We start from the raw sequence: 14,961 nt of genomic DNA, 5'->3' as shown, positions 1-14,961 counted from the left end.
AGTGGAAGTGAAATTTCTAGTGACGATGAAACATCAGACGACGACATCCCACTTTTGAGTAGGGGTCGATATTTAGGGAAAGACGGCGAATCATCCTGGAAAATTGCAGAACCTACCCAATCCGTACGAACCAGACAGCAGAATCTTATCGTCCATTTTCCTGGAACAAAAGGTGAGGCAAAAATTGCTAAAAAAACCATTGGAAGCATGGCAGTGCTTTTTGCCTGACGAAGTAATACAAAATATTGTAAACAACACTAATTTATTCATAGATTTGAATAAAAATAAATATGGCCGAGATCGTGACTGTAAAAACACTACAGTTGAAGAAACTAAAGCCCTGTTGGGTTTATTGTATTACGCAGGTGTGTTGAAGGCTTCACATCTGAACGCAGAAGAGTTGTGGGAAGAAGTGCATCTATTCAAGTGTGTAATGTCTTTGAATCGATTTAGATTTTTGCTTCGAATGCTAAGATTCGATGATAAAAGAACCCGAGTGCAGAGGATGGAAGTGGACAAGTTAGCACCTTTCAGGGATGTTTTTGAATTTGTTGTAAAGAAATGTAAATCAAACTCTTCTGTTGGTGAGTACACAACAATTGACGAGATGTTGTGGGCCTTCCGTGGAAGGTGTGGTTTCAGGCAGTATATGTGGAATAAGCCTGCGAAATATGGTTTGAAGGTGTTTTCATGGGTTGACTCAAGAACATTTTATGTACTCAACATGGAAGTATATCTTGGAAAACAACGCCCGGGACCTTATGAACACATAAGGCAAACACCATCTCCAGTAGTAGTCAGACTTGTCGAACCGATAAGTGGAAGCAACAGAAACGTCACTTATGATAACTGGTTTTCTAGTATTGCCCTTTCTAATGATCTCTTGCAAAATCAAAAACTCACCACAGTTGGGACAATCAGGAAAAACAAGAAAGAGATACCTCCAGAGTTTTTGAGAACTAAGAATCGAGAAGTACACTCGTCAATTTTTGGTTTTGCCAAAAACTTGACAACACTCATATCTTATGTCCCGAATAAGAACAAGGTTGTTCTATTGACCTCCACCATGCATCACAGTAAAAGTATTGACAATGCCACAGGAGAACAAAAGAAACCAGACATAATAACATTTTACAACGCCACAAAAGGAGGAGTTGATGTGGTTGATGAAATGTGTGGCAATTACTCTGTCGCAAGAAAGACAAATCGTTGGCCCCTCACAGCATTTTACCTTATTTTAGACATCATAGGACTAAACTCTCTCATCATTTGCTCCAATAACAAAGAAAAGAAACTTGTACGAAGGAAATGGCTCAAAGAGTTGGCTACGGAACTAGTTACACCTCACAATAGAACTCGTCTTCAAGGATCTCTGTCAAAGTCAACCCATATCAATATTATGGACATACTAAAAGAAGACGTTGTCCGCCCTCCAGTAGAAGTCCCGAACAAGAGAAAGCGGTGTGGACTTTGCGAACATCAAGGCAACAAGTCGGCTCACAACTGTGCGTCATGCAACATCCCTGTCTGTGGCAAACACTCCAAGCCCACTTGTCTCAACTGTATCAACATGGAATAAATGGTGTTTTTTTTATATTATACACATAGGGACTACACAATCTTTTTACACCTGAAAGTTTTGATGTGCTTTTATAAAAAATAAATTAGTGTATCTAATCAATAAAAGTGTGGGTTTTGTAGGTTCACTCGTGGCCAAAATACCTCAACTATACTGACTTTGGGATGCAACTAAACCAATAACTGGAAATTTGTAGGGACATAAAGTTGTGAAAATATATATTAGTTCTTATTGGAAAAAAATATTATGAAGTAATAGTTGAATTTTACTTTTAATCTTTGTGATAAACCATGGCACATTGATATTTCGTTTTTTTTAAGAAAATGTGTACAACATTTTCATGCTTCAATAACTTGAAAATTTTTCCTTATAACAATAAGCCATATATTATTTTTTATAACCTATGTTCAATATTAAAGAGTGAAAAATTATTGTAAGTAATCTAGTTAGCTGTAAAATTACTAAAAATCTTGTACTATGACAAAAATCTCATTTTTTGTGATACTTTTTCTTTAATTCCGAGAAAAATATAAAAGTGATAAAATGTTTGTTTCAAACACATGGTTTGAGTTTATATACCTAGGAACTGAAATGTATAAAGTTACAAGAAAAACAAAAATGTAAATTAAGCTTTAAAACAATTTCTTTTAGTGCGGGTCAGAGTGACCCGCAGCGACCACGTAAGGCTACATTTTAGGTGCGACTACTCCCGGGTTAATTATCTTTATTTAAGATTAATCAATTCAACCCAGTTTTCTCACAATTTTACACTGTTTTTTACGGTAGAAAATTACGTGATACTTGCCAGGACCCCCCTCTCTCCCACTTGAGAATCGGCATGAACCCCTTCCGCTGCTCCCCCATAGATGCCTCACATAATTAATGGATGCCCCCTTTACACAAAGAAAAATAATAAAACTTATCGAGTAGGGAAGAAGTAACTGTGGAAGATGCACACACTGAATACACAATCACGTTAATTTGCCGCAATATCCATTTAAAAACTAATAGCATACCTGCTGCAGTACCAACTTTTGGTGATCATTTCCGACCACCACCATCATTTCTGTAGAGGGGAAGTCTGTTTTTTTTCAATGTTCAGGAAAATCAAGGTGCGGATCTAGGATTTCTTTCTGGGTTGGGGGGGGGGGGGGCTAGCAAGCCGTATCCAGGATTTTGTTCTGGGGGGGGGGGGCACAAGGATACCTCGTAATACAAAACCAACGCAATGATAATGGGACCGTATTAAAAATCTTGCATATTTTTTAAGGGTCTGGGGGGGGGGGGGGGGAGGCACATACCCCCCCTATATCAGCCTATGGGAACATTACTCCCTCTTCGCAGCCCCATCACAATCTCCAATAACGGAGGAAGTTAACGCTGCTTAGCGGTCAATTTCGGCGAAGGTAAAGAATGCACACTTATGGACCTCTTTAACAGGGTCTTATTGATTGCGAGGATATTACAACCGTGAACAAATCACAAAAATATAAACATGCCACAGTAAGGCCACTTTCAGACGAAGCGACTTTTCGCCGGCTACCGTTCTCGGCAGGACGCCGGTAAGTGAAGAGCCTTGAAGGGAAATGAGATCCGCCGATACTGCGTGAGAATATCTGAATTAATATAATATAATTAATATAATTATTTAATTTTGGATCAACTTTCATAGTAGGACAATACCAACAATACTCCTTGCTCAGGTCATGGTGAGGAATACATGATAACCATGTAATCGTCATGGTTATAACCAAGGTGACTATATGGAGGAAACTCTTTTTCACACAAATTTCGATTTTTATGTGTCGCCAACTTGGTCTCTTTTAATAGACTTTCAAAAACTTCCGCAGCGCGTCAATGAGTGCTGAGCGACCTTATCAGGGAAGACCTTCTTTTTCAATAATTTGAAGCGCAGTATTTGAAATTACGAGGAATAGCATTGTAAAGTAATGGTTTTCATTGATAACCATTGATAGGATAAGTAAATTTTGGCCAATAGCCTTATATGTGCTTTTCGTCGTTAAATTCGGATAGGTTTGCTCGCCAGTGCCTTGAGTGGTGACTTTTGTAATCCCCATTAAATATGCAGCGGGTGTCAAATCAGGAGAATCCCCTCCTAACTTCCTGGTAATGTTGTGGTCACGTTTCGCTCAAGATGGCGCTCTCCCGCATGTACTGGCAGCCTTTTGTGAGGATATGGCGATATCGCCTCTATGTAGGATCATCAATCGGTAGTGTTTTGTTGTCAACGAGATGCTGTATGGGAGGCGACGGCCATTTACCCCCGACGCCTAATCGCCGCTCTCCGGTTCTGGAAATATGAAGAACAGGAATTAAACCGAAAATAATGATGTGGGTTTCTATTATTTTACCACAGAAACCCTGCTCACATGGAGTATTATTATTTTGTGAAGCTTGAGCAAGTTCTGAGTCTGGCGTCGTGTTAATTAAGGTAAGGACGATTGAAAGTTCGTCGTTAGAAGACATCTCTGAAATGAAGTTTTGGCTTTGGAGAGTTGCCGGGTAGGCATTCCGTGTGCTAACGAGGTCATATTTGTATGTAATCGAAATGTGACGAAAAATACCGTGGAGTACGTGTATAGTGAAAGTTTATATGTTGTAAATTGCGATGGATAAGTAGTTTCTGCCATGTTGTGTGGTTCTAAATTTACCGTAAGAAGACGTATAAATCATCAAATATAAGAACTTTCAATATGGATTACTGGTATCCACAACGTGCCAGTGCAGTATTGCACCGAGATAAAGGTAAGCCATTGCCTAAAGATGTATCACTAAGATGTCATCAAAGTGAACAGGTATTCAGATACTTTTTCTTGGCAGTTCTTCGTAATTTTCAATGGCTTATAAATATAATGTCACACTACGATTAGGAACCGTATATCCAGTTTCTGTAATATTTTTTCTGATCGTATGATTTAATGTGTTGTTATTGTATCGTTGTCACTTTTCCGAGTAACTGTATTGATATCTTGATTCGTTGCAAGTCATGTACTTTCTGAATGTCTCATTTTTTATTATATTTTGCATCCAGGTTGTAACAATGGACTCCGACAGTTCTTTGGATGAAAAGTTTGAGACTAGAGGAGAAGTAGCGGCAAGCAACGACGGGACTCGGTCCAATACCCCTAGCATTCAAGGGGGCAATTCGCAGAGCGAGAGCTCTTCGGAGGAGGAGGAGGAGGTAAGGCAAGAGCCTCCGCAGCAAGAACCCGGCGAAGAGGCCAAATCGCCTGCTGGTGAGGCCGGAGCGCCGGAAGGTGAGGAGGAGGAGGATGATGATGATGACGACGATGACGACGACGACGATGATGATGACAGCGAATCCTCATCATACTCGTCCAGCTCGTCGGCCCAGGGGACGACGGCGGCCGCCGTCGGCGACAAAGACGTTCGCCCCAGTGACGAGGCGGCGGCAGCGTCTCGAGGCGAGGAGGAGGAGGAGGAATCTCCTGGCGCGCCGCCGCCCGCCGACCTGTCCGACGTCTCTGACATGGACAGCCGCGACAGCCTGGAGGCGGTGTTCGCTCAGGATCGCAAGGTGAAGCCCTGTTCCAGGGTGAGTGAAGAGGAGCAGGGGCAGGGTGAGTCGGATGCAGCAAAGGGAGGCGAAAGCGAAGGCGGTGTTGAGGCTACCAAAGAGGTGGAGGAGGAGGAGGGTGAGTTGGAGGCAGGGACAGGGGTGGTGGACACTGAGCAGCTGGACTTTGAGGCAGAGGAGGAGCAGCCTTTACAGGAGGTGAGGGCGTCTCTGGAGGATAAGGAGGAAGGGGAGTGCTGCGAGGCGGGTGTGGGCAGGTCGGGAGAGGAGGAGAAGGAAAAGAGTGAGGAGGGGGAGGTGGAGGAGGGTGAGGACCTGGAGGAGGGAGAGTTGACCGATGAGGACGAGGCAAGGCCTGGAGAGGCTGAGCCCCGGCCCGTGTGCCGCTTCTATAACCGTGGACAGTGCACCTGGGGATCCAGCTGCAGGTAATTATTGCATGAGGTGGGCCACTGCAGTAGATGGCTCATTCAAAGCGCTCCCCATAATTTGGGGAGAACACAGCATTGCATTGTGTAAGGAGCTTAACTTCACTAAACACTTAGCATGCGGCTCAAAAACCGCTGGTCATTCACTGTATACTGGCCTTTTTTTGCTGCATTTCCGAAATCTATTAAAAACCACTCACGATGATTGAAAATATTATATTTCTTCATGCTTATGCTATCAATCGGTTTCAAAATGAACTAACAATACCAAGGGATGAACGTAGAGACATAGATTACGTCTAGTGATGGAATAACTCATTTAAATATTGTTGCAAATAGCACTCCATCAATAGATGTGAAAAGCAGTTTTGGAGATGTCTCACCTTTCCGTCAATTGACGTGCTAACACTGTAAGTAACACTTGTAAGTGTTAATGCATTTATGTGGTTGTCACTATCAATATTTACTTACCTCCTCTTTACAACCAAAGCATCAGCATTCCTTACTTTAGGGGACCCCCTGAGGGGACTTGAAAAAGTATAGAAAATATTTTTTACCCTATTCTGAATCACTTGAATGAATCATGTGCATTTGCAATACCCTGACCAAAGTTTTTACTGGTCAGGGTAATCAAATAAATGCGAGGGAAATATAAATCAGGATTGGAAGAATGGAAATGTTGGTAAAATAGCCCAGGTGCCTAAAAGATGAAAACCATGGCTAAATGCACTGAGTGTTGCGGGGATTCCATGGCGTTCTGTTCAGGTCCTAGTACGACCGCAAAAAGTAGTGCCAACTTCATTATGTGCTGCTTTATTTCAGGCATACCTCTCTGCATTTTTCCATAAAATCCCTGTGACTGTTTTGCGATTTAATTCAACTCGTAGAAATGTAAAAAATCAGTCTGAAAAGTCAGGAAAAATGAAAGTAGAAAGTTTTGTATGGACCCTTATGGCACACACTGAAACTCGTTCACTAGTATTATCATTCATTTATTTATTTCATAACATGTTACAATTGAACGTACACGAATATCTATGCCCTTGAGTGAGGCAACCTACCCAGGTGGTACTCAAGCCTGCGATCTTTGGCTTGGCAGGCGATCAATTAGCCCCGCTGCCATCAATGCTGGCTTTACATTATAATTTCAGTTTCCCATTAAAATTTTATGCAAAATGTACATCAGCATTTACATTAAAATATAACATATCGTGGGTTATCCTAATTTTAAATGAGTTAGCGTGACCTTACTTAACTCTTGGCCCCCCTGTTAATATTGATCTATCATATTGAGGTATTGCTGTCAAAATTTCACCGAAAAGGGGCCTGTTAGAGTTGGAGTAGTTTGTTAACAAGGTTTTGAGGTGTGAAAGTGCTGAAGATAGCAAAATATTGTTAATTTTTGGATGTTTTATAACTTTGAATCCTTCAATTTTTAAGAATCAATTTTTTAGATAATAACTAAATTACCATAGAAGATTGATTATCCAGAATGCTTGGGACCAGAAACACTCCGGATTAAAGATATTTCAATTGAAGTAGGATGTAGGCAACCTGTAGTACTGGGATATAGGCAACACTGAAAAATGAAAACAAACTTTTTTCGGAACGCGTTGACATCAGTGGGAATGATGCATTGTTGTGTAAAGGGTCAAGCAACATAAAAAAACAATCACATTCATAAAATTAATGATTAAAAGTGTTTCAAAACATTTAAAAAAGCTATTGGCCTGTAAGTCACTACGGAAGTTAAGTCAAGAAAGTAATCATGATGAGACCAACTGTAAATGGAGGGAAAATGCTACAGTATTTTTACAATCCGACTAGAAAACCAACATTTTGCTCCTCCATATTTTTCAATGTGCATCTCTCGCAAATTCTTTGTCATTTTCACGACTTCTACCGTTAACTTCTTGGTAATTATCAAATTTTCTGATCAGAGGAAATCACACTTAGATCACGTTGCCTTAAGTAATTACCAATTTAAAATTAGTAGTCTCAGCTAATCTTATAGGTGCAGTAAACTCGAGTATTTTGGGAAAGCTATTTGGCATTAATTTCATTAAAAATCTTCGACTAGTCCATGTGACTCATTTGGAGAGAGGCCCTTCAGGCTGTGGTCTTTGCAGCAGGGTCGCCTGCCTAATGACCAACTCACAAACATAATACAGGGTGGCCTTTCACTCCTATCATGGAAGTACATACTTGACTCAATCCCAGATTTCAGGTAGGGTTAAATATGTTTTGAGAACGTCTACTTGTGAAAAAGGGTTGACATATCCTGCATAAAAACCACTGCAAGGCTACCGTGCTTGTAATAACTGGCTATTTCTCTCGTAAATTTAAGAAAAAAGACAAACTTCTGAGGGGTAAGAGTGCTTTCGCATAGGAAAAGGGCATATCTGCAGAAATGTGTGTAAACAAAATGTTGAATCTCAATACTGCAAAATGAGTGCATTTAGATGAAAGACGTCAGTTGAATAGGGTGGTTTCCTATTATTTTTTTATTGCATAAATCGAAAGATTATTACTCCTGGAGTACGTAGATTACGCTTTTAAATTTTTAACTGACTATATCTATTTTTTGCGATTAAATGAAAAGTGAAAAATTTCAAGAGCGCAAAAACTCGACGGCTAAGTATGAATGCTGGGAAAACTCCGTGTGACATCGTTCTGGTTCCTGCTGCCTCAAGTGAGGTGACCTTAGGGTGAGGCTTTAAGCACTGATACGACGCATGATGCTAGCAGGTAGCAGAGTACCCTGCTAGCTGGTAGCGCTTGGCTTAAATATGGATTTTTAATACCTTATCAAACGAAGGAAACTTTCCGACCGTGGGCAGTTTTAATAGGTGATTATTAAGAGATGTGTCCCTGAGCTCTGTGCCTCATGCATGCATTGGTAATCTCAGACGATGTAAAACTCCTATGTATTCGTATAGAAACGAGGTCCCTGTGACATCACGTGGAGTGGCATCGCATGAGCACCAATCTGGCCTTTTTCAAATGAGGTTAAAATTGACCATTGCCATTCGTCTAAACTGGGATTTATAAAACCAAATAATAGGGTAGTTTCCTTCATCAAAGAAAACGATAGGCATTGATTGCGATTCGTTGCCCACCATTAGTGTATTCATAATACACAAATTATTTGGTTTTTGAAATACCGGTTTAGACGAATGGCAAGGGTCAAATTTTATCCTCATTTGAAAAAGGCCAGATTGGCGCCCATGCGATTCCGCTCCGCGTGACGTCACAGGGACCTAGTTTCTACACGAGAGGATAGGAGTTATACATCGTCTGAGGTTACCAATGCATGCATGAGGCACAGAGCTCAGGGAAACATGTCTTAATAATCACCTATTAAAACTGGCTAAGGTCGGAAAGTTTTCTTCGCTTGATAAGGTATTAATAAACCTTTTTTAAGCCATGCGCTACCAGACAGGAAGGTACTCAGCTATCCGCTAGCATCCTGCGTCCTATCAGCGCTCAGAGCCTCGATCAAGGTCACTTCACAAGGAGAGAGGGGGAACCAGAAATGCGGCGCACGGACTTTCCTACTTACGCGTCGCGTTTTTGCGCGCTTGAAATTTTTCACTTTTCATTTAATCGCGAAAAATAGATATCGTCATTTAAAAATCTAAAAGCGCGAAATACGTACTCCAGGAGTAATAATCTTTCGATTTAGGCAATAAAAAAATAATAGGAAACCACCCTATTTGTATATTATAAACTCACTAATTGTGGGTAACGAATTGCAATCAATGCCTTTCGTTTTCTTTGATGAAAGAAACTACCCTATTCCCCCTTGCAGTCGGACCTCAATTAATGGAAAAGTAGGCAATCATATTTCAAGTAGGAAAATAAACAATTATCATTTATGTTCCACACATTTAAATAATATAATCTTTTTGTAAAGCTGCAGATATTCTGCCTACTGCCTGATAAATGTCAAATTAGTTGACTTGCTCTTGTGGGATTAGTGTGAAGACAGCCAGGTTCTTAAACGGCATTTAAAACACGTAGATAGCCATTGTTTTGGCGATGCAACTTTAAAAATAGAAATTTTGAAAAACTCTTTTGGAAAACTTTCTGTTGTTTAGACCATTCTGTTATTTTGATTTCCGGATTATTGTTCTTCTACTGTGTATAAAATTTTCTACAAATTTCATCATTATAGTTTTTCTGTCTTACCAATTTTTTGGAACCATTCGAAAATGATAGATTACCTAATAACTGCATTTGACAATGTAATTTTTATATGGACGATGATGTTTACGTTGCCTATTTTATCTGTCAAGTCATGTGCATGCAAATGTAAGTCCCCCCTATTACTTATTTACCTGTATGTAATATAATGACGTAGGTATCAAGGGTTATGGTTTTCATTAAGAGAATATTTCTTTTGATACAGCATATGCTGTTTTGCATTTGCGTGCAATTAAGAATATAGAAGAACACAACATCTCAACTATCAATTTTTAATGGAAAGTTAATAAATATATTTTTGATGGGACTTCTCTTCAATCGAAAAATAGGTTTCAATTATTTTAGTGTAGTAAAAGTGATGAACTGTGAGGAAGTATTAGGTGGTGGCAATAATGCACATGAACATTGAAGAGTCTTATGATTCTATGTGAATTTTAGCTACTAATTTAACTTGAGAAATATCAATTTTATGATCTTTTTCTATTTATTCATTAGTGAGTACATGTATTCGACATAGTGACTCCTTTCTGGAGATCGATAGAAAATTCTTGCCTCGTATCAAAATTCTTGTCTCATATCAAAATTCTAGATTTTCAGTGTGATGTATTATCTCGATTCAGACATAAAAGTGTAATGGTTTGACCAAAGTGGCAACTGTGCATGGCACTACCAGCTACAACACACTCCCGATTATCCAGGCTAATGATGGGGAGAGACGGAACGAATAATCTGAAAACACGGATAACAGAAATTTTCACTTGAAAAGTCTCGTAATATTCATAATTTATGTAAAACAAACAATTTATTATTATTTATGCAGTTACTCTGTTATTTTAGAGTGCTTCCCCGACTCATTGAGGGCTGTCTTTGCCAGTCCACGATCCTTTTTAGCGGCTATGACAAGGTTTTACTAGCATTATTACGGCTCCATATAAGAACTGGTTTCGAAAACCACGCATCCGCAGCTGCATGATCACAGATACAGAAAAGTGGTTGGCACAGATGATTCAAAACCACTGCGTGACGTCTGAAACCACTTTTAGGCACCATGCCCCATAGTCGCGTCTCGCACAATTTTCCCAGGTTGCAACTGCTGCGGGACGTGTTTCTGTGATCACGGAGTGTGATCACGCACTGCGAGGCTTGGTAAACAGGAACGTGGAGATTCCGTGAATGCAGCTAGCGTGCGATCACTTCCGTTTTACGAAGGGGATTCTAATGCAAATATTAAGCCTGGTGTATCCTAGCATTAATGTAGTTCATAACAGTAGTTCTGGTGATTTTGCGTCCGATTATATTTTTCGTGAAAAAAATGACAAAATTGATAATTTTTTATGCTTTTTTACACATTTTACAGACAATAAATCCCCCCAAAACTACCTCTTTACCATAAATATCAATTGTTTAGAATCTTGCACCCTTCAAAAACCCTAAGAAAAAATTTAAATGATTAAATAATCGTTTTAATTACTCCAAATTACCGAAAAGTCGTAAAAATTGGAGGGGGGAGGTCCCACGAAAATGGTGGGTGATGGGGAAAAACGGAGTTCATATTCGGATTTAGGAGGTCATTTTCCGCAACAATCAGCAGGAATGGTGTCAGGGCTGATTTTCATGCCATCCAGTGTCATTGATGAAATCTTGTAGATGGCTATGCGAAAACTTCTTATTTTTTAGTAAATTAATAATGCTATTCACAAGGTTGATAACTTGACTGCACTTCCACTTGCAACAAATGTTGCTCCTTCAAAAACATCCAGAACCTCAACCAATTGCTTGATAGCATCCTACTGTGGTGGAGTTATGTCTACAATAAAACTCAGGTTAGAGGCAGCTAATGTTATTTCTTGCTTCTGCTCCAGAAGACGCTTCATCATTTTCAAAAGCGAGTTCCGCCTTATGGGTTCGTCCTGGATGAGCTTAGATTGAGAAGTGATGAAAATAATTTTTTTGAATGTCGGTGTATTGATGGTATGCGTTCAGCCAGGGGCCTGCGTATGAGGTCGACCCACCATTTTTGTTACTATTATTTTAATGAAAATTTCGATTTTTTTAACTTTGACGTGTCATTGCAGAGATGTCATTTGGCATAGAAAAAAAACTGATGTCAGGGGAAGCCTGCATCCTTGTAGTCTTCGAATCCATGATGATCTTTCTGATGAGTGGAACAGTTTGGGAGCAGTAGCTGAATGCATGACGAAAGGTACCCCAAAAGTCGATTTTTTTCCCTGCCTTTTTTTTATGTATTTTGAGGGGATTCGAGGGGTTTTCAGAGTTTTCCCCCAATGGTTTTCGTTTCCCCACGTCGAAACATATCTATTCACCATTCTTATCCACGAATTTGATGTAGTTCGCCAACTTGCCTGAAACGGTGCTGCATGCAATAAACGACTAGAGTCCTTTATGTGGTTTCCTAGTCAACTACGAACGATGTGCGTGTGACAGTGTATGGCATGAAATTCTAGTATTTGAGGTATTCGAAATTGTACTATAAGCATAATTAATTGAGATCATGAATATTAAATACTTTCTATCATTCGAGTATTCATGGATACTGTTTGCACATCTGTAGTATGTACCCTGATTCTCTCTGTCATTCCCATTGAAAATATTCAAGATTTGTTCTTTCTGTTTTTTCCTGTAAACATCCGGTCAGTATTCTCCAATGCTGAAAGTGCTTATGCCATCTGTCATGGAGCATTCCTTGACACATTAATTGTTTTAGGGCAACATAAATTCCTCATTGACTTTGCTGGCATCTTCGGATTATGTTCTTAGTACCTAAATAATGGATTTTGTGGGATAAAAAACAAAGAAATGCCTGATCACACATTTTCAGCCCCATCCAGATTTGGTATCCATTATAAGCTGCACAGCTTGAGGTAATTATCTTTCATAATATAAGGAATGAAATCAGGGATTAGATCACATTAAAGAGAAACTTTTAGGATAATGAGGAATTTAATGGTGAAATTTAAAAGAAACACATAGTCAAATAACCTTTTAGTGAAAATTTTGGTATAGAAAGGTCAGGCCTCGTGCGCGCTCCCTCCGTATTTCAAGCAATGAGGCTACAAATGAGGGAGTCAAGGACGAACAAGACAGATCTTGCTTCAGTGATGTCGTTGCCTTCTAAGCGAAGCAGGGCGTGCAACATGATATATGCAGTTGGCGTTTCCAATCTGTCTTTACTTGTTTTAGGGGTTAATGCTTCGCTTGTTTCTTTGAAAATTGTGCGGTTTGGAAAATGTCGCATATCAGTATAATCTAATTGTTAATAGAAAACATAGTGGCAATCGATTAGAGCTGAAAAACAAACAGAAATATTGTCAGGAATGTGTCCCGTTTGGTCGAATTCTTTTTTAAATCTCGTGCATGTGATCTAATTGTCGAAGCTATCGAGACATCTTCGGGCCCAAAAGTCACTCACCTACCATTTGTGGCCTAGAAACGGAGGGTAAACTTACTTTTGACATGGTTATTATCCTACGACACGGAGATTCCCCCAATGATTGTTCAATCTCTTGGGAAGAGTCACACTATGTGCCAGTCGTATTTTGCCTTTTTTATTTTCCACGGCTGAAATTCTTCTACATAACCTCTGCGAGAGCTTTCAAACAAAACGGTTCATGAATGGGACAAGAATCGCATGCGACAGTGCATTCAAAGAGAGAATTGAAGCTCTTTCCACCCTTATGGGTGTTGCATTCACTGAAGCTATTATTTAAAATTTCGGATCCAGGTCCGATGTCTTCCGCGACTTTGGATCTGATGTATCCGATGAAGGGCAATATCCGCGGATATTTGGATCCAAGGTATCCGATCCGACCATCCCTACTAGATACAGAATTTCATTATATAAAGGCACAGTTACCTCACAGGTTATGGTTTACAGTTTTAGTCTTTCAGTGGTTCCACCATTCTGCTGTTTAGTCCTGGTGAGTGATTATTTTCCTAGTGGTACTTCTCTACTCCCTCTCGAGAGGACCAACCTCATTTCTCACTACTCTTCACGTTTAGGTTATTTTGTTCATCTAACTTACTTCCTAAAAATCTCTCCCAAAATACTCCTCCCATTTTTACATTCTTTTACGTTTCTCTCTAAAACTTTATCATCCATAATCTTTCCACCTTCCTAGTCAGATGACATATGTAGTTATCCCTTTAATTCCCTTAAACACTTCCTTATTTCATACTTTTTGTATTATTTCCTCAAAATTCCGTAAGTATTCATTTCTTCTTATTCCACATTAGCTTATCACCCTTCTTTCATAGTTCTCTGCATAAGTGTGTACATGTCTTCCTTAGGCGGACTCTTTTCAGAAGTTTTTATGTAACAAGTTGTGCTTCATGCGTCCTCTCCTTATTTTATAATGCTCAGATAATCAATAAATTGCTTTAGGTCATAATTTTGTTAATAGAGTGTTTTTATTTTTACAGATTTGTCCATCCTGGAGTGACTGACAAAGGCAATTATACAATGTTTGAACTACCACGAGCACTTCTGCCGGTCAATGGGCCTCCTGCATACTCTCCAGATTATAGAGTACCATATGAAAAACCCTTCACAGTAAGCTCTTTATTTGTATAACTCTTGTAAAATATATAATTAATTCTCAATTCATTGGAAGCTTAATCTATGGCCTTCCTTGGGAATGGAAAAAAAATAGATGTATATAGGAATGTTTGCCTAGGTTGCCTATGCAGCAGGAAAAGAGGAACTTTGGTGCCTAATTGTGATATTTTTTAAAGATTTCATTCGGGCATTTAGCTGTTACTCGAATATTTGAACTTTATGGAAACACTGGGTATATTGGTGATTTGACTAATATCTCTTTCAAATATCCCATGGAAACAGGTCACCTCGCTAAAAAATGTTTGCATGCCATCTAGGCATCTACAATTCTACGATAGAAAATCGTTTAAGCTATGATATAGACATGTTGCATTCATTTTTTAAAATCCTTAGTTATCAAATGCCATTTCAAGTAAGCATATGTATATACGAATTTTATATACATGTAGAGCAATTTGCATGTTATGCCCTTAAAAAAACATTTTTGCCTGTGCAGTGATTGATTGTGAGATGGATCATATGGGCCAAAAATAGTCTACTATCTGAAATTTTTATTCCTAATAGGTAAATCTTTAATAAAGTTGATGCAATCGTGTAAAGCTAACTTTAGCTT

The 14,961-nt window shown here is 39.3% G+C and overlaps 2 protein-coding genes across 3 annotated transcripts in view; both read left to right on the top strand.

Annotated features, from left to right (window-relative positions):
* The first annotated feature begins 211 nt into the window (after positions 1-211).
* Positions 212-1,734, top strand: LOC124163244. Its single transcript, XM_046540002.1, has one exon. It carries the CDS (start codon positions 434-436, stop codon positions 1,577-1,579), a length of 1,146 nt encoding a protein of 381 aa, XP_046395958.1. The 5' UTR covers positions 212-433; the 3' UTR covers positions 1,580-1,734.
* Positions 1,735-3,827: 2,093 nt separating this feature from the next.
* LOC124163243 (zinc finger CCCH domain-containing protein 18-like) overlaps positions 3,828-14,961 on the top strand; it is a 38,805-nt gene continuing 27,671 nt past the window's right edge. Inside the window, exons 1-3 of one of the 2 annotated variants that reach the window (XM_046540000.1) lie at positions 3,828-4,031; positions 4,632-5,566; positions 14,213-14,342. In XM_046540000.1, coding sequence (XP_046395956.1) covers positions 4,641-5,566; positions 14,213-14,342 — 1,056 coding nt within the window. In that variant the 5' untranslated portion in view covers positions 3,828-4,031; positions 4,632-4,640. Of the gene's footprint in view, positions 4,346-4,631; positions 5,567-14,212; positions 14,343-14,961 lie in introns of both variants that reach the window. The other variant, XM_046540001.1, reaches the window with a different exon arrangement.

Source organism: Ischnura elegans, chromosome 8, assembly GCF_921293095.1.
Source record: "Ischnura elegans chromosome 8, ioIscEleg1.1, whole genome shotgun sequence".
Classification (NCBI taxonomy): domain Eukaryota; kingdom Metazoa; phylum Arthropoda; class Insecta; order Odonata; family Coenagrionidae; genus Ischnura; species Ischnura elegans.
Note: the sequence above shows the minus strand (reverse complement) of the source record. Positions and strands in the feature narration are given on the sequence as shown.